This window comes from Aspergillus saccharolyticus (genome assembly GCF_003184585.1).
Source record: "Aspergillus saccharolyticus JOP 1030-1 unplaced genomic scaffold BP01scaffold_4, whole genome shotgun sequence".
NCBI lineage: Eukaryota > Fungi > Ascomycota > Eurotiomycetes > Eurotiales > Aspergillaceae > Aspergillus > Aspergillus saccharolyticus.
In genome coordinates this window covers 1,141,795-1,166,268 of record NW_020290614.1, presented here as the reverse complement: position 1 = coordinate 1,166,268, position 24,474 = coordinate 1,141,795, and the positions used below count along the sequence as shown (strand labels likewise).

Sequence of the window (24,474 nt, the reverse complement as noted above, 5' to 3'; positions counted from 1 at the left end):
GGGGGATTGTCTGGGTCGATTTTCTCTATGAATTAAAGGTTCAATGACACATGAGGTAGTATAAGAGGGACAGGGAACGGCTGTAAGATGGTGATATATCTCATTGAGTCATATTCACTCCCTTGTCCAGAGAGCTAATTGCACGTCTTGCTTCGATGTATGTGCATCTTCTAATGCAAACTTCCCAAATGCCTCTATCTTCAATATCTGTCCATAAAAAGACCACAATAGTGGTGAGCCAGGATCTTAGCGACAGCAGCCTCGGCCACGACCATAATGGTGGCTTGGATGTTGCCCGTGGGGAGGTCGGGATGGATACTGCCATCGACAATATACTCAACCAAAATATTAGCAAATATTCCATCATGTTGCAAATCAAAGCAATGCATACCAAGTTGTCCATTCCGTAGACCTTCGTATTGGTGTCAACAACGGAGGTGCCGTTTCCGTGGCGGCCATCGTCCGTGCCCATCTTAGCGGTGGTGATGTAGTGCATACCACTGGTCAGGCTTCCAAGAATGGAAGACACATTGGTGTAGGTCTCCAGCTGGAAGCCAGTCGAGGGAGCAGTCAAGTCGTCGACCAGGCTCTGGATGAACAGCTTGGCCGCAGCCTGATCACCGGCAGTGTTCATCCAAGGAGTCTTCTCGTACACGGTGTTGCCGCTAGCATCAAGTCCGAGGACACCGGACGAAGTGAGGCCGTGGGTCATGTAAGTCGTGATGGTGACCTCGTCCTCGCCAGTGGGCGCGCAAGATCCTTGGTAGTAGCGGGTCTCCCCATCCACCACGTTGGAGGAGAACCAGATCAAGCGGTGCTTTCCCTGCGTCAAGACACCGTTGCCCTTCTCATAGAGGCTGATATCCGCCGTTTCAGTGCCGTTGTAGATTCCAGCCCAGTCAAGCGGGCCGTAGGTGCCGTTGGTCTTGACGACAATGGAGAAGATGGGGTGGTCCTTGAGAACAACACCGACAGGGAGACTGATCCAGTCGTGCTTGGGCGGAACGATGACACCGCTCTTTTGAGCAGCCTCGATCTGGGACTGGGGTCCAATACCCGAGTTGAACAGAATGCGGGGGGCTGAAAGGGCGCCCGCAGAGAGAATGACCCTACCGTTGGCGGCCAAGATTATGTTTTGCAGATGGCCGGAGGCATTCTCTACCTCAACCCCGGTAGCCTTGCTACCAGAACGGAGCACACGAGTAACCTTGGATCCAAGCTGCAGGTTGAAGTTGTTATGCTTCTCAGCAAGGGGAAGGTAGGTGCGGACCGGGCCGGCACGCTTCTGGTCCTTGACGTTCCAGGCAGGGTAGCTGTAGACTTGGTGCTTCTCGTTGGGCTGAGAGATCATGTTAACGGCTTTCCAGCCGATGTTGTTGAAGAAGTTGGAAAGCACGGTGTAGAGCCCTTGGTCGTAGCGCTTGCCATCCGCAGAGGGCAGAATAGTTCCAGGGTTGCGCTCGTACAGCCTGTCGGCAGCAGGCTTGACGTCGCTTCATTTCCAACCCTTGGGCCACTTGTCGTTGAAGTCATGGTCTGGTGGATGCACAAAGACCATGTAGTTGACGGTGACACCGCCGCCAAGGACACAGGCTGCATAACCAGCAGTATCGGTGCAGATATATTCCTCCCACTCAGGGAGGCTTCCAATGTCGGCGGACAGACCCGGCACATCGATAGGGGTCAAATTCTTGTTCCAGACGAGTGTGTCAATGGCACCGGTAGCCACAGTTGGGCCATAGCGTCGCTCCAGCAGCAAAACTTTCTTGTTGGCCTCTACCAGACGCTCCGCGGTGATAATGCCGGAAGGTCCTCCCCCAACGACAATGTAATCATAAGCGTCTGACGTTACAACGGAGTGTGTATGCGGGGAGCCAGCCACCCCGAGAGCGGAGCTGATAGCAACCAATCCTCCAACAAGAGCAGACCGCATTTTGACCTCCACAGGCGTTTCTAAGAATGATTAAATGCCTGTTAGAGGAAATTTAGCGGTATAAGACATGAATTTATGGTCCTCCATGGCGCTGCGATTGCAGTGGATAAAAAAGTCTACCGACAAGTCCTGCTATCATTACCCGATCTTGACCCTTCGATTCGACTCGCATGAGTCATGCATAGTTGTTCTGGAATCCTTCAACGCAGGAAAAAAGCGGCCTCTCAGTTCCGTAGTAGACATGGCCTTCCGAGCCGAAACCCGACCTGTTCCAGAATTCGCGTTGTCCGAGCACGGGCCGTGGCTCCACGCGAGCAATATACATGGAAAGATACTCATCCACGAGAGAGTTGCCGATTGAAATAGGCAAGCCATGCTGCTGATCATCTGGGTTTCTCGAGCTAGCCCTTGGCGAGGATACGGAGCAAGTGGATAGGTGCATTTGCTGTCAGGCGCAAGAAATTATCTAGAGTTCCATCTAATCTTGGCCGTTGGTGATGAAAAGCGGGCTCCGTGGGTCAAGTCCTGCGGCTAGGGTGTAGACGATCGACTAGAAGCAGCGATTTCGCTTGCAAAGACTTGACAAATCCAGGTTCAGGGGACAAGGGTGGATTCTCAAGAATCTTCACCTACTGTATAAAAGCTGAGTCCTCCATCACTAAGCAGCTCAAACCTCGCGAAGAAGCAAATTCTTACTAAAGTGATTCCGTATTCTAAGACCCGGCTATGCTGTGAGGTTCACGAACAGAAGACACCACTGTCTAGCCCTACACTTGTTCCAAAAGTAGCCTGAAACAATACTACTTCTCATTATCAATCTTCGACGGCTGTGATGTCTTCAGGTCAGAAGTATGAGCAGATATCAGACCAATTGGCAGCGGACCGTATACGGGCTTAATTTGCATTCTATGTCGTGTGCAGAAGCGGGATCATGAATCCCGAGGATAGACCTTACTTTCCAGACCCTCCAGGGGTATCCGAGGTGCGTGCTTGGTTTAGGCAAGGACTGCAGCAGAACAGGACCCAAGGAGCATCATCCTAGCATAGCAAGGCCATAACAGGTATATTGTGTTCAAACTGAATCACGATGGCTTGTTAGTGCGAAGCTAGAAGTCACTAAGCTTCCACTATAGCTGCATGAGGACCAGTTATTTCCGACTGGTTATCAGCGGTCCAAAGCAAGAAGATATGATACAGTAGTAGAGTGTAAAGATATTGGTCGGAGAATTATAGAAGAATACTCAAGCAGAAGAAGCGTTGCCGTCGGTATTAGCTGTAACAATAGAAGGAACTTACTGCAACTACTCCATACCTGCACCTGTGTAAGTCTACTAGTATAAGATTTATCTTTCCCTCATTGGGAAGTTCAACCACACCGACCGCTTCCAGCCTCAGGCATACATACTCCGTACGCATATCCCACCGCCCTCAACAGCCGGCAGAATCCCTCCTCTCCGCCCCGCATCTCCAGCACTTTTTTTCCCCCTGCGACAGACACATGACCAATTCCACCATCAAGTCTCAACTGTTCAATTGACCTATAGCACACACACACACAAACTAATTTCATAGAATGAGGGTAAGCCCGATTTCCCAAAACCCATCGCTATATCCAAGGACACGACAGCCTCAACTGACGCCTTCACCAGATTGTCGACCCCCAATCCGCCGTTCTCTCGAATATCGAGGTCCTAGCCTACCTCACAGCCAACCCGCCGCGACGACCCCCGAACCCGCCGCCGAACTCCAGGCACTGGGTTCCCAGTCCCGATCTGCGCGACCACAATACTGTCGTCAAAGAGGTGCGTACTACCTGTCGTTTCTTACAGCTGTGGGATTAATGCCTTTCGTCCCGGGCTAATCCCACCATCCCGCTACATAACCCCCCAAACCGAATTACAACCAACTCATTCATAAACAAATAGATTCACAACTACGTCTCCCGCCTCTCCCCGCACCTCCAAACTTACCCTCAATACACGCATCTCCCGCTCGCAGAACTCGAAGCGCAAGCGCAAGCTCAAGCCCAAGCCCAAGCGCAGGCAGCCACTCACAACAACAATAACAACACCTCATCAACGACAACACTCCCAACCCTCCTACCGCCCACGACGCTCAACAAACCCACGCCGATCGACCATGCCCTCCGCGACCTCGTCACGCGGCTGCAGCCCTACGGCCTCACGAAGGGCGAGGTTCTCATGATCATCAATCTGGGAATCGGATTGACGCCCGCTGCTGCGGCGGAGGAAGAGGAGGGCGATGAAGAAGCGGGGTCCGAGGAATATGAGGAGGTGGAAGAGGAGTTGATAGAGGATGACCGTGCTGCGGCTGCTGCGGAGGAGGAGGGGCAGCAGGCGGATGAGATGGAGGTGGACGATGGTGCGGTGGCGGCGGGAGAAGATGCTGTTGCTGATGGGGAGAATGGAGAAGCAGGGGTGGAGGAGGAGTTGTCGGAGGAGGATTACGGGGCGTTGGCTTTGCTGGATACGGTCATCGAGGAGCGGGAGGAGCGGTTGAGTAATGCGGATGTGGCGGGGATTTTGGCTATTATTCGGGAGACACTAGGAAGTGGTGGTGGTGGTGGTGGTGCGGCGGCGGCGGCGAGCTGAGGTTGATGGTGGGGGGCACGAAGCAAGAAACTAACATAACAAGCAGATGGTGGTGTTTGATTCTATATACCCGTGGTGTTACGTGAAAGAGTTACATTGTATACTGGAAGGGGTCTCATTTTTAGGCTGGATTTCAAAAGGGTTCTGCATGTGAGGACTTTTAAAAAGCAGGAATTAGGTCATGTTCTATCTATCTATACAATATTGGTATCTCTGATGGGGCTATATCCAGTAGCTACTATCTAGTGTTTTCTCGCAGTCGACTTGGTGATAGGACGTCACTCCTCCCCCAATGATTGCTCAAGAGGCGTGCCATGTCTCATGGCAAAAGCAGGAAACACAACTCGCTAATTCAAGAAGATCTCCCATCACGGTGGGGATATATGCACAACCCTTGGAATGTGGCCGGACGGTCACTGCGCCTCGTAGCACCAGCCGCGTAATATGTGCAAAGGAAACGATAAATCTTGGCGACTACAGGAGGTCCAATGCCCACATGTCTGGCACCCTGCGTTTTGATGTATCTCACAGAAACCAGTCTCTGAGATTCAAGAAGAGCAAGCCATCTACCACGGGGGGGCTGTCAGGTCCTCCTTACCCTTGATAACGTTTCCGAACTGATTGTAGACTGGCTCGTCAGCGTCTTCACCGTTCTCCTGGCCAAATGGCCCAAGTTCATCGTCAAAGACGTCCCGGTTGTAGCTGCCGCAGACCTCGCCGTAATTCAGCCATTCGCCCTTGTCGGTCCACAGACCTCCCTTGCCGCCACGCATGTCCCACCATTCTTGGCCTCCCATCAAGGCGGATTGGGAGGTGTCAAACCCAGAGGCGGTCCGCATATACTTGCGGAGTAGTGCCCGAGCCCATGGCTGGTACCACATTTCCGACCACCACTTGTCGCGAACTGTACGATCCCCATCAAGGTGTAGCAGAGCCGGGACAGATGCCGAATGAATGTTCGTCATCAAAGGAAGATGATGCCACGTGTGGTTGCGATGGTTTGGAAGCTTGTCGAGCGTGGCATTCCAAGGCGGATTCGGCCAGTCGTCCTTCGTGAAACGCGGCTGGATAAACGGGTTACCGATTTTTGAGGGAACCAAGTCCTCAGGAAGCATGAGACGTCTCTCTCTGGGAACACCGTGCTGCATCTGCACAGCAGAGGTCTTGCTCACATTATGATAATGGAGCCATTCAACATCCATCTTGGAGTTGAACATATTGAAGAACAAACGAGATTCATAATCGACCCCAATCCCGAACTCATACCGGGTTCCCGCCGTAAGGCGTGGGGGAATAATACCAGTTATATTGGACACCTCCGAGATGCCAATTCGGCGGTAAAGCCATTCTTTGAATCTGTTGGTGGTGTTTCGTCGTTCCAGCTCGCGTAGGTATTCTTGACGCCCAAACATCTGAGTCATGGCCAGATAGTCACCACGCGAATTACGATGCTGATGGACAAAATGCAATATCTCGGCGTATATGACTCTCAGATCAGCCGCCTGACCCATGACTGCGCCCGGCTTGAGCCACCGCGGTCGGTTGAGATGTCCCTGCGGGTGATTGTCGGTTTTCCAGCCATAAGCGTCCGGGGGCAAACTCGATTGCGGGACCGTCACGCAGCCTGGGTCTTGAGCAAGACTGGATATACACGTCTTGCTAGCGGCAAACAAAACTCTCTGCGAGTATTTCTGTAGCGTCTGCTTGCCCTCTTTACGGAAAGGCAGATCCAGAGTGATAGTACCATATTTGCGCAGCAGCTTCTCGTTGTTCTCCCGTAGCAGATTCTGGAATCGCTGCACCAACACCTCGGCAGGCAACTGGAAGAAAACGTCCTCCGAATCAACAATGAGAACCAGATCATCATCACTCAGTTGCGTGCTGTATGCAAGATAGTTGTATATCCCCGCGATCTTGTCCACCATGGATGAGTATTCCGTGCGCCCATCCGAGGTGGACTTTCCGTAGCTAACCAGTGTCGGCGGTGGGTAATTCAGGATCATCGACGACGTCACGGTGCGACACAGTGAAGCTGATTTGTGCAACGCGGGTATAAGGAGGTGGAACGAGGGCGCTGACTTTCCTAAGGCGAGAGGCGCACTTTCATTCTTGTTCGTGGCACGCCGCCCGGCGTGGAGCATGGGGATATCTTCAGGGCGCCGTCGCGTCGGAGGGTAGGACGGGTATTTCACCCAGAAGTTGACGGATGGCTAACAAGCGATTCTCGTCAGCAATCGGATTCAATGTGGAAACAGCTCGTGTTTAAGACAAACGACTTACTTCACTGGATGCGTGCGACCATAGTGTGAGCAAAAATAAACATGCCGCAGCAAGGAAAAGGGCCCTGATAGGGCGGGCTCGTAAGCGACGGGGGTGAAGATGTTGCAGCCAGAACGACGATGCGGACGAACGCATGTACTTATATTGACCGGCCCATTGGCCGTCAAGAATGCCTCGACTCGACATCTCCGCGATGCACAATGGGCGGAAAGCTGAAATTCTTGACTAGAGGTGGGGAGTCCACCGCTCTCACCAAGGGCGATGGGCAATCGGACTAGGTTACCAGTTCGTATCGATTGGGGCCAGAACAGCTGGAATCAGCCAAGGTTAAGAAGTATATACCGAGAAAAGAACATTCCTGCAGGCGGGACATGCAACCACTACGCCAAGGCGAGAGCAGGAAGGCTACCGGGGAGAAGCAAGGTTAAGAGGCAAATCAACAGGAGTCGCAAAAAGCCATGATGGAGCCGGGGAAGAAGGTGGAGGGAGATGTGGGACGGCAAGCCAATAGTGAGAGCGGGCAGTTAAAGGATGATGTTGACCGGCGCAACAACGGGGACCAAATCCATACAATAGAAAGCAAAGGAGGGAGCCGCAGAGTGCAGGACCACAAGGGAAGATAAGGTGGAAGCGGAGACGGACAAAGGAGCGGGTGAATTGCGAAGGAGGAAGACAAGAGAAGAAGAAGAAGAAGAAGAAGCAGAAGACGACGACGACGGAGAAAAGGTTCCAATGTTTAGTCGGTCGAACAGGTTCTAACTCAGTCAATTCACTGAGACTTTACGTTTACCTGCTGGGACTGTCAGGGACTGGACCAAACTCCCTCGGCTATTTTGATTGGCGGTCACTCTTATCGCTTACAACCTCTCTGCGCCGATGGAAAAGAGGAGGATGAAGAATTCCACATCGATGCTTTGTGCATTCAATCCATACCGTCTTCTTATTCCAACAATATCCGATACGCTTGAGGTGGTACAGAAGTTGGACAGGAGTTCTATCAACACGAACTCCCAAACAGTCTTCCATCCTCCCTCATTGACCCGGATGCTGACAATGACCTTTATTCAGCAGCGACTCCGAATCATCCCAATGTCTGCCGCCGTGACGCCGTCTCTGGGCGGTGCCGCGTCATCAGCCCTGCGCATCCATGCTCTCTGGCTTCTCTGTGTCTTCCCGCAGTCTTGGCAGCAGTCGCATTTTCGTTTCACATTAGGTGTTCCTCTTGGAGTACGTCGCTCTCTGACGTTTCCCAGTGCGTTACTCCACATACGGAGTAGACGAGAGAAGCTTTGAACCAAGCTAGTTGAGGATCCAACCTATGGTTCATGGCGGACGCAGCAGGTGGACAGCAATGCGCATGGCTGGGAAACTTAGTTAAGCCTTTCTCTGCACGGGACGCTCAAAAGCTACCAAGCCTTGTTAGCTTTGAATGGCGCAAGCCTGAAGAGAGTTGGACAAGCCACCAATCCACCTATCACACAAATTCCCAATCATCTGGCAGTCTCTGTCATTCCCTACCCCTCCTCAAGATGCACGGATGATGGACGTTCATTCCCAGAATCTCCGCACCTGTGAGCATGCAGGAGATGGAGTCATTAGTAAGTTGTGTATGTATGCTGCTATGTACACTAAAGTAGTGAGGATCCAACGTAACATCCGTCTCGTCATTCGAGGTAGATCTCCTCACGTAATCGCTGTAAGTTGCGGAAAATACCACCAGCCGGGCCCTCGCTCTCCTGCCGTCGATGGCCCGCCGACTGTGCTGTGGTCGAAGAGCCCGAAGCTTGCTGAGACGCATCCGCTCGGCCCTGGCTCTCCAAAGCTCTACGACGATCCTCGACCACCTTCGCCAAGCTGTCCACGACCCGACTCCGAGCCTTCTCCTCGGCAGTTCCCTTCCAAATCAAGGCCAACGTGCGCAGCGACTCGATCCGGCGCGCGGCAGCCTCTACCCCCTCGAGTCCACCACCCTGACCATCCAGCAGCCCCATGACTTCGGCCCGCAGTCTCCTGGCGACCTCCTGCCCCTTCTCCTCACGGCTATGACTCTCGGGCCCAGCCTCCGGCGCCGATACCGAGATGAACGACGAGGCCAGCGACATCTCCGACGGCGGGAGAGGCCACTCCATCGCATCGCCAAATGTCTGCACAACCTCCTCCAACCGCGCCCGCACCTGATTCAGCATTCGTAATTTCGTGATGAATTCAGGATCCTGTATCGTAGTATTCCGCTTGTCTTCCGGCGCCTCGGTCGTGCCATCCTCACCCCCATCCGCCGCACCGACAGCCCCCAAGCCATCATCAGGCCCCCCTTCCGTAGTCACACCCTTAGGACCTTTACTCGCATCCTCTGGAGCAAACTTAGCGATATCGCCCCGCAGCGTCTCGGTAAGCGCATCCGACAACGCAATCGTCTCGCCGCGCAGCACCTCCACCTCGTAGGCCAACCGACTACCCCCTCGCAGAATCTCATCCGTCAGTCGCGTGAGCGTGCTAGAATATCGAACGTTCTGCGCGCTGATCTGCGAGAGAACGGACTGGACTTGCGTGGACATCTCGAGCAGAGGAATGGATGAGGATCCCGCCGCGGCCGCGCTTCGGGGGTGGTTGGTCGACTGCGAAGACGCCAGCGTCAACGCAGGAAGCACACTGTTGAGGTATTCCGCGGGATCGAAGGATGGGTCGGTGAAGTTGGGGCTGTTGTTGAGCTCGAGAGACGGTCGCGCGCTGGATGATGATGCTGTCGTCGTTCGCGCAGCGGAGGGCGCAGGGCTGGGAGTCTTGGAGGGGGGTGCCATTGTGAGGTTGTGAATCGACCTTCGCACTCGGTCCCTTTTCGAGGAAGAATTCTAAGGGCAGAACAAGTTGCCCACTGCTTTGTAATTATGGCATAAGCTTGAGGTCAGGCGTAGCAAGGATAACGGAATCAGGCTCTAAATCGCCAATTGGAGAACATGTGGACGTGCGGGAATGTCAGCCCTCCCCATACGGATGCCTCCGAACTCCGCCGCACACCGCCTGCGGCAGTATGTGAGGTGGGGAGATCTATATTCGGAGTTTTGAAGGCATATACGCATTTTACATCTGGTATCCTGATTGCTGGGAGTGGACGGTTACGGCGAGAAAGTGCAGTATAGAATCTCAAGACATACTCATTCTGAGCACGATATAATTATCAGGTCCAGGTCCAGAAAAGCGAGGCAAAACTATTCGACAAAGAAACGTCAAACGCCCCGGGAGTATCATAAGCAGAAGCAAAAACGAAGGTGGGTATCGTCATAGTCAGCCACAAAAAAATGCAAACTGCAGCATTTTGTGTGATAAAGCACAGCGCAGCAGCAGTCATATCGCCCTATAGGACGTCGTGGACGATGTCAAATCATGCGGCATCCTCCAGAACTCATCAAGTCAAAAACCAAGCTCTCACCTGATTGCGCAAACTAATCGGGTGAAGCTTAGATGTCCTCGACTACACGTGCGTTTATTGCACGCTGAAAACCGTCGTCTTCAGGCTGTTGTCCATATCGGCTCGGCCCCTCGCCGGCATTTTCCGCTGCAGCTAATTGCTGTTGCATAGTCTGGTTCATTGCGGGTAGGAAGATGACTTTGCTGTTGGCGGTCTTGGCCATAGCCTGCATGGCCTCAAGGTAACGAATCTGCATAGCAGGAGCAGAAGACAAGATGTCGGCGGCCTAATAGAAATGAAGTCAGCCGTTGTGCCTGGAATAAAGCGGAAATGTGATTGAGAGACGTACCTGACGCATAAGCTTGGCCGACTCGACTTCAGCCCGGGCAGCAATAACCTTACTCTCACCAATACGCTTGGACTGCGCAGCCATAGAAAGCGAGTCTTGCAGGTCATTGCTGAAGATAATATCCTTGATAAGCATCGACTCGACCGCGACACCCCATCCAGAGGCCACGTCCTCGATGATCTCGGAAGTTGATTGAGCGATTTCTTCACGCCGCTCGATCACGTCTTGCAGCACTCGAGCTCCGATGACGTGACGCAAGGTGGTTTGCGTGCGCTCTACGAGCGCTTGTCGAATGTTGGAGATACCGAAGGCAGCCTTGTGGGGTGATACAATCTGATAGTAGATAACGGAGCTCAGGTTCAAATTGACATTGTCTTTTGTCATGCAGCTTTGACGAGGCACTTCCACAATCTGAATCTTGACGTCCACAGCTGTAAGGTGCTCACTCAGAGGGTTCACCTTGACAAGGCCAGGATCAACCGCCCGTTCAAATCTTTGAGCGAAAAGTATCAGCATGTCGAAGTTCAAAGGGAGACTGGACAGTGAGAAGGAGAGAGACGGTCACACACCGTCCGAATCTTGTGATCAACCCGACTTCACCTTGCGCCACCGGCTTGAAGGGATTAGGACAGCAGAAGCAGCATGGGATGGCACCCAGGCATCCAATAAACTCTCCTAGTCCATGAACTATTGAGAAGCACTTTATTAGCCAGGATACAGGGATTACAAGTTATAATGGGGTCGGTCTCGACTCACTGAAGCCTGCGTACCAGCCATGCGCATCCGGGTTGTCCTCGCTGTGCTGAATTTGTTGAGCGTACTTGGGCTGCAGGTCTTCCAAGCGAGCCGGTTGCACGTTGACCAGGCCAGAGCGTGCCGATGTACTGGGACCCACCGGGTGAGCAGGCGCTTTTCCGTTGATGTCAGACATGGTTGGTATGTGTTTCAGATGTGCGTGTGGCAATGATATATGCGCGGCCGTTGTACTCAGTATGTATAGAATACTACTCCAAAAGATTTGATTATATCGTATCAAGCAAGGAGATTTGAGGCTCCTTGGAATATCTGCAACTTTTAAATTGATGGATGCTCGATGAGGTCCAGAAGCAAGTACTGACGGGGAGGAGGGGAATGGATCATTTAAATACCAGTCGTCCGACCATGGAAGGGGAGGTGAGCTGTGTTGGACGGACACATTTGGTTTGGTTCCTCCCGAGTCTGACCGCAACCAGGCGGACTAGTGGTTAACTCAGTACGGTAGGTACTACTACACGGGCTACTATACCTCCATACCTACACTAATGAGAGACTGCTGCATTTTAACCGTCATGTCACTTGCCCGAAGATCAGATGCTCTTTCTCCGCAATGAACTAAGGGGCATCAGTGGATCGACTTCACCCAGATTGTGGAGTCTGGCCCATTCCATCCTTCTCGGGCCCGCCTTGAGGCCCTTGTTTCCTCAGGCCTGCTTCTTGGCCAACTCAATTCTGTTCCCGCTGCGTCTTTTATTGGTATGAGGAGTCCAAGGCTGAGCTCTCGTCTCATCATAATTAATTTCATAAGAGAAGCAACTCTCGGAAACCGGGCGGGAGGCTTAGAGCTTCAACTCGAGGCAGACTTCGTGAACCTCCAGTGTTGTTAGAGTTCCTCGGCTCTCCATATAATGAAGCGTCATAGGTCCAACAATTATCTCGTATAGAATAGGATCATCTTGGTCCCAAGGTTTAGCGTTCAATCTAGGGACTAGTTCGCACTGAGAACCAAGGCGTGCCATTCAGAAATTGGCCGTCTTTTCCGGTCTTAGATCTCTAAGCCATCCACCACTAGCTGATACCGAGACCCCTAGGACGACCATCCATTACATCACTAAGTTGCCAAATGCAAAAGTGTTTGGTTAGCCATACGGATTCGATACCTGCATCAAGACTGGATACTCAACACATGGACCCTACTGCAACGTTGGCCTTGGAGGCATTCCTCTAGCGTACATCGTTGCCCTGGTACCCTGGGATGCTGTGCCTCCATGGGCGGGGCACAAAGCCTTCTGTAATCCTTCCAGATGTTTTCTAGTCATTTGACTGACTGGCCATCTTCTTGGTAAGGTCAATAGAAGATTTCCCATCAGTCTGAGGCTCTGCGGTGCACAGCCCTATTGACCATTGCATCTTTTTAGCTTAGGACCCGCCTTGGAGACTGTGTTGGCAACCTTGGCATACGTTCATCTCGTCCTCAACGGAAGGATACGAAGGATTTAGCGCTAAATGCGACAGGTAAGTTATTCGGCGGAGGAAAGCGCAGAATACACGCCTGACGGCTTAGATTCTTGGACAACGTATACTCTGGACAGCAGTAGATGGAACAACCACTCACCCCGTGACCTGTCGTGTCACCGGATACGACTTCCTGTCTTCATTCTGAGATTGTCGACTGGCAAGAGATGCGGTAGGCTCGGCACAGAGCATGATGGACCCACTCCCTCCCGCCAAACGATCGGGCGCAACGGGGCTGTGCCATGAGCCTTCGTATGTCGTCGCGCTAAGGTTGGACTAATGCTGCCCTTGTGCCACAAGGAAACAGACACCGTTCTCTGCACCGGGTTAGGCTCAAATGACCAATGAGATTGCCTCATGAGGTGCCAATGCCCTGTGTACTCGAGTAGACTACTCCAAAGTCATTGAATCAAAGTCATGCTGCATTGGGACATTGATTGCAGCAAATGGAGTATGGACTGAATGAACAGGTACACGCAACAGGAGAAGACGTTTAGAAGGCAACCTCTACCGAGTACGTGATCCTTAAGGGCACCTGTGCTTTGGTAGTGGGTCACACGCATACCTCCGGTGAATCGCATACTTGATTTGATCACTGTCACTCCTAGTAACTAGAACCAGAAGTCGGTCACTACCAGGCACCTGGACGATGATTTGGGTCTTCGGAGTACACAGTATTCCAAACCTCGATCAGCATGCTTGTGGTTTACGTGACAAACAAACCGGCCGGCATACCTTCCACATCTCATTCAATGATTATTCATCTCATCTCAGAAAAGGGGTAAATATCCCTTGGCTCTAGACTCCGAGGCATGAATGCAAAGACCGGCCTGGTATGAATGCAAGTCCCTCGGGCTAGGCCGAACACTATGTCATTATCGACTCGGCATGGCATTCTTTGCATGTATGTAGACTGCGGGTCGGAAAACCTGCTTTTTGGCTGCGGGTTCGCATGTCATCGGTGCCAAGACATTCTTATCTTCATCAACTGCCAATATGGGTCTATCATGATAGCTGAATAAATTCAGGCGGCGGCACCGTGGCGGTTTAAATCTTACCATAGCACAGGAAACAGCACGTCGGGAGCCTCGCGTTCTCACAGGCTTTTTACGGCTTTTGTTTTGTGATGTGTGTATGCATATTATCGAGTTATAATTCAATATGAGCATCATTGGTCTAGTGGTAGAATTCATCGTTGCCATCGATGAGGCCCGTGTTCGATTCACGGATGATGCACAAAATATTCTCTTTTTTGCTCTCGATTGACTTTGTCGAACTGCTCGGTCCCTTCACATCTGGGCTTCGGCTCTTCAAGCGCCTGTGTGCAAGCTATACTTTGCGAGTCTCCGGTACATCATTCCGCGATGTCGCCAGCTGGTCGAAGGACCGAACACAAGTGCGCGCGATATTTGCAGGTACAAAACCAGCGGCACCCTCTTGTCGCAGTCTACACGAATTCACCATCGTGCCTTGACATATATTAAACGGAATGCTTGCGCTCCCGCTGATGTCCTATAAGAATGCTAGTCATGTACTTTGCCGAGCCTAATATGGTTGAGGCCAATGAGCACCGAGGGATATCATTTCATTACTCCTGATCACGGGGCTGCGATGGAATATACACAGAACAGTTGAAGCCTCACTGCCAGAACAACAATAGCATCGGCTTTGACATGCAACGAAGCTCTCTACCAGGGCAGCTGGAGCGGCGTCGGCAAGTCGTTACCTAAAACAGGCTCGGCAGTTCCGATATCCCTGGGCAAATTAGCCTGGTTCCTCAGGACCTGAAAGGGCTACACAAACCTAGGACCCCGTGGTGCCCAGTATTGTCCAGTTTTGCTGATGTCGAATGTGTCAATGAACGAAGCGAGTGACTCTGCTGCCTCGTCCGGTGTGACAGCTGAGAAGACAAGTATTCAGCCTGACTGAACGAAACAAGTGACACATGCAAAGAACTTTTGGCAAAGACCTACCTCCACCGGCATCCCAGTACTTGTCAAATCCTACACCCTTTGTCATCTCCGTGCGCATAAATCCAGGATGAACAATGCCCACGGTAATTCCTTTGTCTTTGAGATCTAGACTCAGCAGTTTCCCAACCATGTTAAGAGCTGCTTTGCTGGCATGATGTCCATAATTTCCGCCTCCCTCTTTCTCATGACGCAGCGTGATGCTTCCGCTCTCGCTACTGACGAGTATTACTTTACTACCAGCATCCAGAAGTCCTGCTTTGACCAAGTGATGGACTAGGAAGACGGGGCCTATGGCAGATGTGCTATACATCTTGACTTCCTTCTCCCAATCGGGCTCGTCGAATGTCTCGAACCCGAAATAGCCAGCCGAAATAATGACTGTCGAGATCTTCGCAGACGAGGGTAGTTGGGTGACCAGATTCTGGCCGACAAGAGGCTTAGCCACGTCGATGTTCGAGATCCACGAAACGAGAGGCTCTTTTTTCGGCTTGGTGGAGTCTCTTGTCGTTGCGAAAACCGTTTTGGTGGATTGCTTTCCGGCATATAGGGTCTTGAGGGACGCCCCCAAGCCTCTAGTAGCACCGATGATGAGGATATTTTCAGACATTGTTCGGTATTTAGCAGGATTTTTGTGAGTCAGTGAGAAGGACAGAAGTATGAGTGAACACAAGGATTGCAGTTGCAGATCGAGTGAGTCGTGCAGCGCAAGAAGGGATGGTCAGCGTGTTTCTCTGAGGATTATAGATTGGCCCTGAACCCGGTCCCTAATGACGTAAGTCCGACTCCAGATTGTGACACGGCCTTCTCTTGCCCCTCCTCTCCTCCATCTTTAGATTACCTGATCAATGCATCTTTGATGACTGAGTAATGTTTCAGGATGAATGACTGCCTCAAATTAGCCGCCGCTTAGGTGGATATTAATGCGATCGCAGTGCTTCACTGGCCGAATTTCAGTCGCCATGAGAGGATCCTACTTGTCTAAGCAGCGAATCCAGCCCCCAATCAGCATTGGTTTCAAAGCACCGCATCTCCATCCATCCATGTTTCCGTCTCCTTCCCCTTTCCTAATCGAATATCTAGGCCGTAATCTTGCCTATACTCATTTTTTACAACCGAAGAATTTTTCTATATCCAACCTGCGCACATACTCTAACCACTCCGCTTCTATTTGTGGCCTGCTTTTAAATTAGCAACGACCCTCTTGCTCAGCCCTGCTTAGTCATCGCCCCTCTACCCCCTCCCCCCCCCCAAAAAGGCACCAGCGGAGAATCCCTTTTCAACGATCGACGAAAGGGGAATTCAGGGACTTTCATGGTGTCAAGCTGTCTCTTTAAGTGCTGAAGTCGGAGCTGGCCTCCTCATGTCTAATGTTGCTTGACGATGAGTACATTCCACAATTTTATGCTGCAAGCCAAAAAAGCACGCGCTGCCATCAACAGAGGCAAGAGATCCGACGCCAAGAAGAGCAATTCCTCCAAACACGGTGCAGTGCCATCTTCCGTGTCGCTGTACGTCTGCCCGCCCCCCCTGCTGAAGATCGATTGTCGACGCAAGCCTCAAGGCGTGCTCGTTACTGACGTGGTCCTTTGCTTTGTTGACAGAGTGGACATAGTACCTACCTCGGCCCCCTGGGATCTACTCCCCGTCGAAATCCAGATTAAGATATTCGCCCACTGTGGCGTCACCGATTTACTGCCGCTGAAGCTCGTCTGCAAGTCATTCTACCAGCTGCTCACCTCCCAGGAACAATGGATCACACGCCAGTACCTGCGCCAACGGCGCGGCGGAACGCTCCCATCCCCTATCGACGGCGAAAAAACATACACTAGAAATCCGGAGGATGATGTGGTGCTCCTGTCGGACCTGTTCCCCCCAGCGAAAAGTGCCAGGGGTGGCCATATCTACACCTTCAAATACATCTTCAGTCTTCGCCGTCGGCAGAAGCTTTGTTCGAAGCTCAGCTGCTACCTTGCGGACCGCGTCATGGATCGGTTCGTGCATAGCGAGCCAGGCTTCATGAAGTCGGTCTTCTCTCATAAAGCTGAACGACATGCTTTTGTGCAGCAGACGACCGCGCGCCTATGGTTCTACCTCACTCCACTGATGTGAGCATCGGATCGCAACTCGCCTCTGGTGGTAACCCACTGACATGCTTGTCTTTCTACTAGGTATTATGCGCTTTACTTCCTGGAAACATATGCTCTCGCCAGACGTGAGCAGACCAACATTCTCTTACGAGAGTTTGAGGCCGGACGTCTTCCGGTCCCCATACCCCCCAAAATTCGTAAAGTCATGTACCGGGAGCTGCAAGTAAAGATAATCAAAGCGCCCCCTTTCACCGACACAGCCACTCTCATAGCCACGCACCACTGCATGCAACTCCTAGTCTCCTATCTGCGGTATACCGTACCACCCGATGAGCCTACGGTGTCAAATGATAGTTGGATTGGGTCACTGCTCACTGTATCCCCGTTCCTACGGATTGTGGAATATTTCTCCGCGGAAATCGGCGATGGTGGGAGCCAGCGAATGCAGCGCAAGGAGTTTATGCACAACTTCCACAACGATATCACTTTGAATGAGAGGGACGACATTCAGTCGCTGGTGTTCCAGGTCTCGCCAAACGTCCATCTTCATGGCTCTGTGGAAGATGTCTGGTTCAATGTGGTGGAGGAAGAGTTGGCTTCGAGGCATGCGGTGCCGCATGATGCCGATCGCGTCATGGTCTGGAACGGGCTGCCTGTCTTACTATCCTGTCGCGAATGCCGCGTGAGAGACGGCTGGCATGCGTAAATCATTCCATTTTGGATTTAGCAAGCGCTGCGTTATCCTGCATTGTTTTGAGGCAAGGCGTTCCAGCGGGGTTCTTGGAGTGTAACTATATGATGGCGGGAGACGTAGCGGGTGTCAATTTATCTTTTGCTTTTTTTTTTTTTATTTTTCTCCCAAGGGATAATTGGGTAATTAGCATATACTGGAATCGAAACGGCTTCGAATCAGAACGTTTCCCTATTTGGTCTTGTCGGAGATGCTGGCACTATCCGGCGTAGAGCAGCTTGGCATGTCTGCGCGACGCGGGCGCGTGCCCCAAAGCATTTACAAGTAAGTTTAGTTTAAAGGTACAGACAGCTTCCCGGTGCCAAGATCTAGAGATCTTTTTCTCCTTGCGACCTTATCATCAACAAGACCCCTCGCGCCATGTGAACCTCTCCCCCACGCGCATCTTCTATCTCACCTCTAACAGCACGCCGACATGAGCATGACAATGGCTCAACTAAATCTCCTTAACACGACCTGGACATTACACCGACTTTCTCCGCTCCACCATGGCAAGGAGTTCCCCTCCCTCCTCAACAACGACCAAGCTTTGAAGACCTACGCAGCCCGTCTTCGTGACCATCTCACAGGTGGCACCACCACCACCCCCTCCTCCTCCAGCTCACGGACAACCTTCCAACTTGGAGGAGGCGCAAGTAATCCCGAGGACCCCGACCCCTCCTCCTCCAAAACCGGCGCACTAGTATCTTGCACCTGGGAAACCATCCCAACCCTCTCCCTCTCCGGCCACACAACCACAACCACAACCACCTCAACCTCACCTTCAGACACCACCAACCGCCCCCGCGGCCGCCCTCGCCGTCCAACCCCGACCCCCGGCACCCCCGGCGCCGGCATCCTCATCACTTTAACCTACGATTCCCAAACCTACCGCGCCGCCCTCCTCACGCACTCCGCCGCCCTCTCAACCTCCTCTGCCTTGAAACCAGAAACCCACAACCCAGCCGCAGCTTCAACCTCCCCCGAACCATCTTCATCAACAACGTCTAGAAAGCGCACCCTTCGCTCCCAATCCCACACCCAATCCACGCACCTACCCCTCCTCCTGACTAAACTCCCCGCGCCGCTGCGCCAGTCCTTTCTGGCTTTCCTGGCGGCGACGTTTGATACGTACACCGCGGGGTTGAATCTCGCGTCGGGGGTTTTGTGTGAGGCACTGGAGGCGTATGTCTCCTCGCTCCTCGAGGGAGAGTCTGGTGGGTTAGGTAGGGAGGAGGAAGGGGAGGAAGGGGAGGTGGTGGAAGCGGTGGTGAGGGAATTGCATATTATGTTGGGGTTTCAGGGGCCAGTGGCGCCGGGGCTGCGGGGGCTGGATATCTGTGTTCCAAGGGGGACGATAAAGAGAGTTGTTGGGCGGAGACGGAGTGGGGGTGGGAGTGGTGCTGAGGGTGGTGCTGAGGGTGAAGCAGAAGGGGTGGATGTATTGGGGAAGGTTGGGGAGTACTTGGATACGCATTTGGCGATGAAGGTGGATTTGAGAGCGGGGAAGGGGCTGGGTAGTGGGAATGTGGTGGGGGTAACAAGGATTAGTTGTGGTGGGTTCTTGTTGGGGGCGGATGGGAAGATGAAGTTGGTGGGTGCTGGTGCTGCTGGGCAGGTGGGTGGTGAGGGTGAGGAGGAGGATGCGGACGAGGATGACGACGTTCCGCCTGCTGGTGCAGGACGTGCGCTGAGCCTCAAAGATCGGCTTGCGTTACGAGCCGCTGAAATCTTGCTTATGAATGTGGTGCGGAGAGCTGCTGGCGAGGGACGGCGAGAGACATGACTCTTGAGCCGCTGAAGTATGCGTCTAACTTTCTTGCCAATTGATATCCCGACGCCGGATGGGAAAGGGAAGCACTCGCCAGAAACAGAGAACTCGGAAATCTTTCGCTATTAGCAAGTCTAACGCAGGCTATATATATGCAACAGAAACTCAAACAAGGAATCGGAAGCAACGTGTCACGTCATACACATGGCATCGTGTCTGCAAGGGAAATTCGGAAAACAACTCCGCTCGCCTTGAACCGAGCTCAAGGTTCCAACGGTCCGCCCTCGGCTTCGGCGAGTCTCAATGCTTCGTCGACACTCTGTACAAAGTATTGCATGCCCCCGCACCGGTCAACAATGCCGCTCCTTTCGAACATGCGGAAGACATCACGATTGGGCAGACGGCAGAAGAACACCCGCACTCCGAGGTTGAGGTATTCATTCACAATCTCGGAAAGAACTTGCGTCCCGGAACCGTCAATACTAGTGACTCCGTGCACATCGAATATCATGGTCTTGTTGTGCTCAGGAGGCCGCGAACGAGGCAGGGAAGGGTGCGCTTGGTTAGTGCCGTAGAATTCGAGCCGACGAAGACGATTCTTCAGATCACCGGTGTTGGCAAAAGTGAGGGGCTCCGGGATCTTGACGATAAGCGCTCCCTCAATAAGCTCCACGTTCTCCCCGTGAAGCTCAGCATTGTCGAACCGATCACTGGTACCGGCAACTTTACCAAGAATCTGGATTCGAGGCTGCGTGGAATGACGAATCAAGATCAGAATAGACAATCCAATTCCGAGCGCAATGCCCAGCTCCAAGGAGTAGAAGATTGTCGAGCCAAAGATCAGAATCATCAAAGCAAGTTCCGTCCAACCACGCAAACGAATGAAAAAAGCCACATCATGAGGACACTCCTCTATTAGACTATACGCCACCACAGAGATTGTAGAAGAAAGCACAGCTTTCTGGAATTTGTGTCAGCTTGTATCGAACAAAGAAACAATCATGACCAACATACCGGTAGGTAGTACAAATAAGGTAGAATGACCTTGATACAGATGGCGGTGATAATGCTGAGAAAGATACTGCTCATGGGAGATCGCGCCCCTGTGGATGCATTCAACTTGCTTCTTCCGTAGCCACCAAATGCAGGGAGCGCCATGAAGCAGCCACCAACAACATTGGCAACGCCCAGCGCCACCATCTCTCTGTTGGCACTCACGGGCATACCCTGCACTCCCTCACGTTTCTCGCCCAGGCCTTTGGCAGCGACAGAGGACTCGAAGAAGCCAAGCAGCGCAATCACGAATGATGTGCTCAAAGCGGTCCGCACATGCTTCATATGCTGGAACTGGAAAGGCCAATTGAACGCAAAGATCCCATTGCCCGTTTCTTGGACAGGCCCAAGAATTTCCAGCCCTCTTTCATACCAGCCGAGCTGGTAGGTCAGAACGGCCGACAAGATGACGACGATAATTCGGTCGGGAAAGTAGACAACTTGGGGGAACCGTGGCTCCAAGAACTTTTTGAGGGTTCTGTACCATGCGCGTGTTAGAGACTCGACGTTCTATTCGAGATTGATTACATACCGGAACAGCATGATAATACTGAAGCTGGTGAAGGAGACTGCAGCTGTGAGACCGTGGCAGCTCCCGATATTCCTGAGCAAGAATACAAGCTTCTCTGCGGTACTTCCGTGACTGACGCCAGCTTCTCTTGCCAAGTCAGCAAGGCCCACTTCTGGGATGAGCTGATCGACGAAGATGACGAAGCCAATTGCGGTGATGAAGCCTCTGAGAAATGGTCTGCTTAAGACATTGTCTAAGAAGCCCAATCGAGTCAGGCCAGCAACCAGTATCATAGAGCCTGCCATGGCGGTTGCTACACCGACAACCATGGCGCTCGCGGCTTCATCATCCTCTCGCGAAAGTCCTTGCGAAACACTCGATTTAACAATTGTACCTGTTAAGAGAGACCCAGCAGCTTCTGGGCCGAGAATCAACAGGGGACTACTTCCCAAAATCGCATAAATGAATGGTTGGAACACAAAAGAATAGAGCCCATTGATCGCAGGCGCATGAGCAAGATTTGAAGCCAGAGAGAGAGCCATGGGGATATAGATCGACGCAATGGTCAGCGATGAGATGAGGTCGCCGCGCAAATAAGACCACCGATATTGGGGTATCCAATTAAAGAAAGGGATGTAGTACGATATATACCTGAAGTTGTTGTCGTCAGTGGTTGGACCACAGTGACTTAGCTCGGAGTCTTAACATACAGAGATCTGGGGCTCTTGGCCGGGAATGTTGCTGCTGCCCCTACTCTAGGCATATTCTCGGGGCCCTCGACATAGGTCGATCCAGGAGTGCCATCGTGATATTCCTCACTTCCCGGTCTTGGTGAGAAGGTACCGTGGTTGCAAGCATCTCTCAAGCCACATGCTGGGTCATCACCATCGTAGGATTTCAGAAGGCGCGTTCTATCGCTTGGTTCGCGAGGTATAGAGATCCGTTCTATGTGAGATGCATCGGCGCTGCCTTGTGAGAGCCCTTGGAAAAGACCCATGATCTGGTCCCGCAAAGAGCGGTATTGTCGGGTTTGCTCATTGGTCTCCGACATTATGTCGCGGGGGCAATTCCACCTGTTTTGAGAAAGAGAGGGAACCGACGGTCTAGATGACTGTGATATACGCCATGGGGCAGTGTTGATGAAACTGGATCAAATAGCCAGAGTTATTCACTAATATGAAGGAAGGAGAGCAGCACAGCTAAAAGGCCGGGAAAAGCAGCGAGTGAAAAAGCGCAGAATCCGTAGCGCAGGGCGCAGTGGCTATTGCTAAGAGAGTTAGCGGGATCGTCAGCAGATAGCGGAACAAGCAGCATCACGAATGGATAGAGGCACACACAAGGGCCAATCGAGAAGGGGAAACGGTTCAGTGCTGAGCAACGTGTCTGAAGCTGGACCTATCTTCCAGTTCCCTGCAACCCACCACCACACGCGCATTCAAAAGAGCGAGCAACTAATCTTCAGTGGTAGGGGCAAAAGAAGAGTTGAGGGGAGATGAAGTAATCAGGCGATAACGAGGTGCTATCGTTGCCATTATCGAATTCTGCCCAGCGGTGAGAGGCTCCGGCACGGCACGTGATGACTCAGCCAAGCGCGAGGCCCAAAAGTGGGTTTTTCGAATTGTGCTTCTGTGATCCCGATTAAGTGGCAAGCCTCGTTACCTCGTCTCGCAAACACCTTCACTCCCCCTTCGGTGGTTCTACGGCATCTTCGACTTGAGACCATCTTGTCTCGGTTTATCACATATCCTTCCGGTTCTCGCCCGACCCTTTACCCTGCCCAAAGCTTTGCCTAGCCCAAGGCGCAACCCCGCCGAAAATGTCGTTGACAAATTGCCGTTTCTACGAGGAGAAGTATCCGGAGGTGGACAGCTATGTCATGGTCAATGTGAAGCAGGTACGAATATTCTTGATACGCTTGGAATGACAGCAGGAGATTCGGGCTGACAGCCGTCGTTCTGCGTCCCTCCAGATCGCCGAAATGGGCGCATACGTGAAGCTGCTGGAATATGACAACATCGACGGCATGATCCTGCTCTCCGAATTGTCGCGCAGACGTATCCGCAGTATTCAGAAGCTCATCCGTATCGGCCGTAATGAGGTCGTCATTGTGCTCCGTGTGGACAAGGAAAAGGGTGAGGGCAACTTACCTGGTCATCGTCAAGTGGGGCCCGCTGACATCTCTTTGTTACACCAGGTTATATCGATCTTTCTAAGCGACGAGTTTCCCCCGAGGATGTGATCAAGTGTGAGGAGAGATACAACAAGAGCAAGGCCGTGCACTCTATCATGCGCCACGTCGCCGAGGCCACCCAGACCCCTCTCGAGACCCTTTACCAGCAGATCGGATGGCCCCTGAACCGCAAATACGGTCACTCCCACGATGCTTTCAAGATCTCCATCACGTAAGGCTGCACTCAGAGAGCTATTACTCTCTCGGAACGGCGGCTGATTATGCTCCTAGGAACCCCGATGTGTGGAACGATGTTGAATTCCCCAGTGAAGCCGTCAAGAAGGAGTTGACGCATTATATCAGCAAGAGACTTACTCCTCACCCCACCAAGGTCCGTGCCGATATCGAGGTCACTTGCTTCGGCTACGATGGTATCGATGCGGTCAAGGAGGCCCTTCGCACCGCCGAGGCCAACAACAACGCCGAAAGCCAGATTAAGGTCAAGCTGGTCGCTCCGCCATTGTACGTTTTGACCAGCCAGTGCTTGGACAAGGCTATTGGTATTCAGCAGCTCGAGGAGGCCATTCAACGGATTGAGGCCAAGATTAAGGAATCCGGCGGTGGTTGCACAGTCAAGATGGCACCCAAGGCCGTCACCGAGCACGACGATGCTGCCCTCCAGGAGCTCATGGAGAAGCGTGAGCGTGAAGTCATGTTGGTCAGCGGTGATGAGGATGACTCCGAGAGCGATGAGGGTAACCTCGAGTAAATCACGACACAATCTGCCGACTGATGCCGTCTGATGGCCAATGGGCTTGCGCAATTGATGGTTGATGGTGGAGGTGCAGCAGTCCGTCTAACGAACTGTGAATAATCAGTATCGAGTTTGCAGGGCAAGTATGAGTACGATGGACAGGATCGGAAAAGTTCAATAGAGTTTTTGGACGTGACACGATTTTATGAGACGGAGGTACGGTTTGATGCGCGACGGGGCGAATCGAGATCATCGGCGATGGTCGAGACCATGTGAGGAAAAAGAGGGCAACCCTTCGGCCTCTATGCTTTTGAAGAAGCCAGTAGCTGCTGCATACCCTCTGTTGATGACTGGGCTCCGACTGGGAGGAGCTTTGCAGGTTCTGGTGTACATACGCTTCTTTGATCAACGATTTCCCGCCAGTGGCCATGTTAGACACTGACTCAAAACTCCTTTTTGTTGTTCATCTCATCATTTCCTTCTAGTGTGTATGCGCTTGATGATGTAACGAGATATAGGATAACTTTTCCACCCATGCATGCCCTAATTAGCTTTTCATTCCACGTGGGCAATT

The 24,474-nt window shown here is 52.3% G+C and overlaps 10 protein-coding genes and 1 non-coding gene across 11 annotated transcripts; 5 read left to right on the top strand and 6 right to left on the bottom strand.

The window, feature by feature from the left end:
* Nucleotides 1-150: 150 nt before the first annotated feature.
* On the bottom strand, nucleotides 151-2,005 carry BP01DRAFT_389285 (FAD/NAD(P)-binding domain-containing protein). Its single transcript, XM_025577905.1, has 3 exons — nucleotides 1,518-2,005; nucleotides 392-1,469; nucleotides 151-335 (listed from the first exon to the last, which is right to left on the bottom strand). Exons 1-3 carry the CDS (start codon nucleotides 1,931-1,933, stop codon nucleotides 201-203), a joined length of 1,629 nt encoding a protein of 542 aa, XP_025434679.1. The 5' UTR covers nucleotides 1,934-2,005; the 3' UTR covers nucleotides 151-200.
* Nucleotides 2,006-3,447: 1,442 nt separating this feature from the next.
* BP01DRAFT_389284 (uncharacterized protein) lies at nucleotides 3,448-4,748 on the top strand. The gene is made up of 3 exons (XM_025577904.1): nucleotides 3,448-3,512; nucleotides 3,583-3,735; nucleotides 3,859-4,748. Exons 1-3 carry the CDS (start codon nucleotides 3,507-3,509, stop codon nucleotides 4,543-4,545), a joined length of 846 nt encoding a protein of 281 aa, XP_025434678.1. The 5' UTR covers nucleotides 3,448-3,506; the 3' UTR covers nucleotides 4,546-4,748.
* Nucleotides 4,749-4,780: 32 nt separating this feature from the next.
* Nucleotides 4,781-7,490, bottom strand: BP01DRAFT_312931 (glycosyltransferase domain-containing protein). Its single transcript, XM_025572491.1, has 2 exons — nucleotides 6,826-7,490; nucleotides 4,781-6,755 (listed from the first exon to the last, which is right to left on the bottom strand). Exons 1-2 carry the CDS (start codon nucleotides 7,009-7,011, stop codon nucleotides 5,112-5,114), a joined length of 1,830 nt encoding a protein of 609 aa, XP_025434677.1. The 5' UTR covers nucleotides 7,012-7,490; the 3' UTR covers nucleotides 4,781-5,111.
* Nucleotides 7,491-8,387: 897 nt separating this feature from the next.
* On the bottom strand, nucleotides 8,388-9,776 carry BP01DRAFT_353854 (uncharacterized protein). The gene has a single exon (XM_025574284.1). It carries the CDS (start codon nucleotides 9,621-9,623, stop codon nucleotides 8,490-8,492), a length of 1,134 nt encoding a protein of 377 aa, XP_025434676.1. The 5' UTR covers nucleotides 9,624-9,776; the 3' UTR covers nucleotides 8,388-8,489.
* A 175-nt stretch (nucleotides 9,777-9,951) lies between these two features.
* Nucleotides 9,952-11,833, bottom strand: BP01DRAFT_353852 (slipin family protein). The gene is made up of 4 exons (XM_025574283.1): nucleotides 11,337-11,833; nucleotides 11,150-11,267; nucleotides 10,581-11,073; nucleotides 9,952-10,517 (listed from the first exon to the last, which is right to left on the bottom strand). The coding sequence occupies exons 1-4, from the start codon at nucleotides 11,509-11,511 to the stop codon at nucleotides 10,281-10,283; spliced, it is 1,023 nt and encodes a 340-aa protein (XP_025434675.1). The 5' UTR covers nucleotides 11,512-11,833; the 3' UTR covers nucleotides 9,952-10,280.
* Nucleotides 11,834-14,016: 2,183 nt separating this feature from the next.
* On the top strand, nucleotides 14,017-14,087 carry BP01DRAFT_t52. The gene has a single exon. It is a non-coding gene; the product is annotated as a tRNA-Gly (tRNA).
* Nucleotides 14,088-14,539: 452 nt separating this feature from the next.
* BP01DRAFT_379876 (oxidoreductase, short chain dehydrogenase/reductase family superfamily) lies at nucleotides 14,540-15,431 on the bottom strand (the record flags this gene model as incomplete). Its single annotated transcript, XM_025577181.1, has 3 exons — nucleotides 14,540-14,606; nucleotides 14,655-14,751; nucleotides 14,825-15,431. The coding sequence occupies 3 exons, from the start codon at nucleotides 15,429-15,431 to the stop codon at nucleotides 14,540-14,542; spliced, it is 771 nt and encodes a 256-aa protein (XP_025434674.1).
* A 286-nt stretch (nucleotides 15,432-15,717) lies between these two features.
* Nucleotides 15,718-17,774, top strand: BP01DRAFT_353850 (F-box domain protein). Its single transcript, XM_025574282.1, has 3 exons — nucleotides 15,718-16,332; nucleotides 16,426-16,929; nucleotides 16,993-17,774. The coding sequence occupies exons 1-3, from the start codon at nucleotides 16,205-16,207 to the stop codon at nucleotides 17,615-17,617; spliced, it is 1,257 nt and encodes a 418-aa protein (XP_025434673.1). The 5' UTR covers nucleotides 15,718-16,204; the 3' UTR covers nucleotides 17,618-17,774.
* A 315-nt stretch (nucleotides 17,775-18,089) lies between these two features.
* Nucleotides 18,090-19,427, top strand: BP01DRAFT_379874 (uncharacterized protein; the record flags this gene model as incomplete). The annotated part of the gene is made up of 1 exon (XM_025577180.1): nucleotides 18,090-19,427. The coding sequence occupies one exon, from the start codon at nucleotides 18,090-18,092 to the stop codon at nucleotides 19,425-19,427; it is 1,338 nt and encodes a 445-aa protein (XP_025434672.1).
* Nucleotides 19,198-22,446, bottom strand: BP01DRAFT_312918 (SulP family inorganic anion transporter). Its single transcript, XM_025572490.1, has 5 exons — nucleotides 22,314-22,446; nucleotides 21,687-22,243; nucleotides 20,998-21,627; nucleotides 20,427-20,943; nucleotides 19,198-20,373 (listed from the first exon to the last, which is right to left on the bottom strand). The coding sequence occupies exons 2-5, from the start codon at nucleotides 22,025-22,027 to the stop codon at nucleotides 19,675-19,677; spliced, it is 2,187 nt and encodes a 728-aa protein (XP_025434671.1). The 5' UTR covers nucleotides 22,028-22,243; nucleotides 22,314-22,446; the 3' UTR covers nucleotides 19,198-19,674.
* Nucleotides 22,447-22,559: 113 nt separating this feature from the next.
* On the top strand, nucleotides 22,560-24,010 carry BP01DRAFT_154464 (translation initiation factor eIF2 subunit alpha). The gene is made up of 4 exons (XM_025570650.1): nucleotides 22,560-22,870; nucleotides 22,946-23,108; nucleotides 23,171-23,378; nucleotides 23,438-24,010. Exons 1-4 carry the CDS (start codon nucleotides 22,793-22,795, stop codon nucleotides 23,913-23,915), a joined length of 927 nt encoding a protein of 308 aa, XP_025434670.1. The 5' UTR covers nucleotides 22,560-22,792; the 3' UTR covers nucleotides 23,916-24,010.
* The last annotated feature ends 464 nt before the right edge of the window (nucleotides 24,011-24,474 follow it).

Bases quoted from the DNA above. Each gene is read 5' to 3' on its own strand.
- BP01DRAFT_312918 (XM_025572490.1), bottom strand. From the start codon at position 22,027: ATGTCGGAGACCAATGAGCAAACCCGACAATACCGCTCTTTGCGGGAC. The intron at 20,944-20,997 runs GTATGTAATCAA...CGCATGGTACAG, and splicing joins AGTATTATCATGCTGTTCCG to AACCCTCAAAAAGTTCTTGG. The intron at 20,374-20,426 runs GTATGTTGGTCA...CACAAATTCCAG, and splicing joins CTTATTTGTACTACCTACCG to AAAGCTGTGCTTTCTTCTAC.
- BP01DRAFT_389284 (XM_025577904.1), top strand. The intron at 3,736-3,858 runs GTGCGTACTACC...ATAAACAAATAG, and splicing joins ACAATACTGTCGTCAAAGAG to ATTCACAACTACGTCTCCCG.
- BP01DRAFT_154464 (XM_025570650.1), top strand. From the start codon at position 22,793: ATGTCGTTGACAAATTGCCGTTTCTACGAGGAGAAGTATCCGGAGGTG. The intron at 22,871-22,945 runs GTACGAATATTC...GCGTCCCTCCAG, and splicing joins TCATGGTCAATGTGAAGCAG to ATCGCCGAAATGGGCGCATA. The intron at 23,109-23,170 runs GTGAGGGCAACT...TTGTTACACCAG, and splicing joins CCGTGTGGACAAGGAAAAGG to GTTATATCGATCTTTCTAAG.
- BP01DRAFT_353854 (XM_025574284.1), bottom strand. From the start codon at position 9,623: ATGGCACCCCCCTCCAAGACTCCCAGCCCTGCGCCCTCCGCTGCGCGA.
- BP01DRAFT_389285 (XM_025577905.1), bottom strand. From the start codon at position 1,933: ATGCGGTCTGCTCTTGTTGGAGGATTGGTTGCTATCAGCTCCGCTCTC. The intron at 1,470-1,517 runs GTGGCCCAAGGG...TGCTGCCGACAG, and splicing joins GACCATGACTTCAACGACAA to GCTGTACGAGCGCAACCCTG. The intron at 336-391 runs GTATGCATTGCT...ATTTTGGTTGAG, and splicing joins TCTACGGAATGGACAACTTG to TATATTGTCGATGGCAGTAT.
- BP01DRAFT_353850 (XM_025574282.1), top strand. From the start codon at position 16,205: ATGAGTACATTCCACAATTTTATGCTGCAAGCCAAAAAAGCACGCGCT. The intron at 16,333-16,425 runs GTACGTCTGCCC...CTTTGTTGACAG, and splicing joins GTGCCATCTTCCGTGTCGCT to AGTGGACATAGTACCTACCT. The intron at 16,930-16,992 runs GTGAGCATCGGA...TCTTTCTACTAG, and splicing joins TTCTACCTCACTCCACTGAT to GTATTATGCGCTTTACTTCC.
- BP01DRAFT_353852 (XM_025574283.1), bottom strand. From the start codon at position 11,511: ATGTCTGACATCAACGGAAAAGCGCCTGCTCACCCGGTGGGTCCCAGT. The intron at 11,074-11,149 runs GTGTGTGACCGT...TTTCGCTCAAAG, and splicing joins TTGATCACAAGATTCGGACG to ATTTGAACGGGCGGTTGATC. The intron at 10,518-10,580 runs GTACGTCTCTCA...CATTTCTATTAG, and splicing joins CGGCCAAGCTTATGCGTCAG to GCCGCCGACATCTTGTCTTC.
- BP01DRAFT_312931 (XM_025572491.1), bottom strand. From the start codon at position 7,011: ATGTCGAGTCGAGGCATTCTTGACGGCCAATGGGCCGGTCAATATAAG. The intron at 6,756-6,825 runs GTAAGTCGTTTG...ATCGCTTGTTAG, and splicing joins GGTCGCACGCATCCAGTGAA to CCATCCGTCAACTTCTGGGT.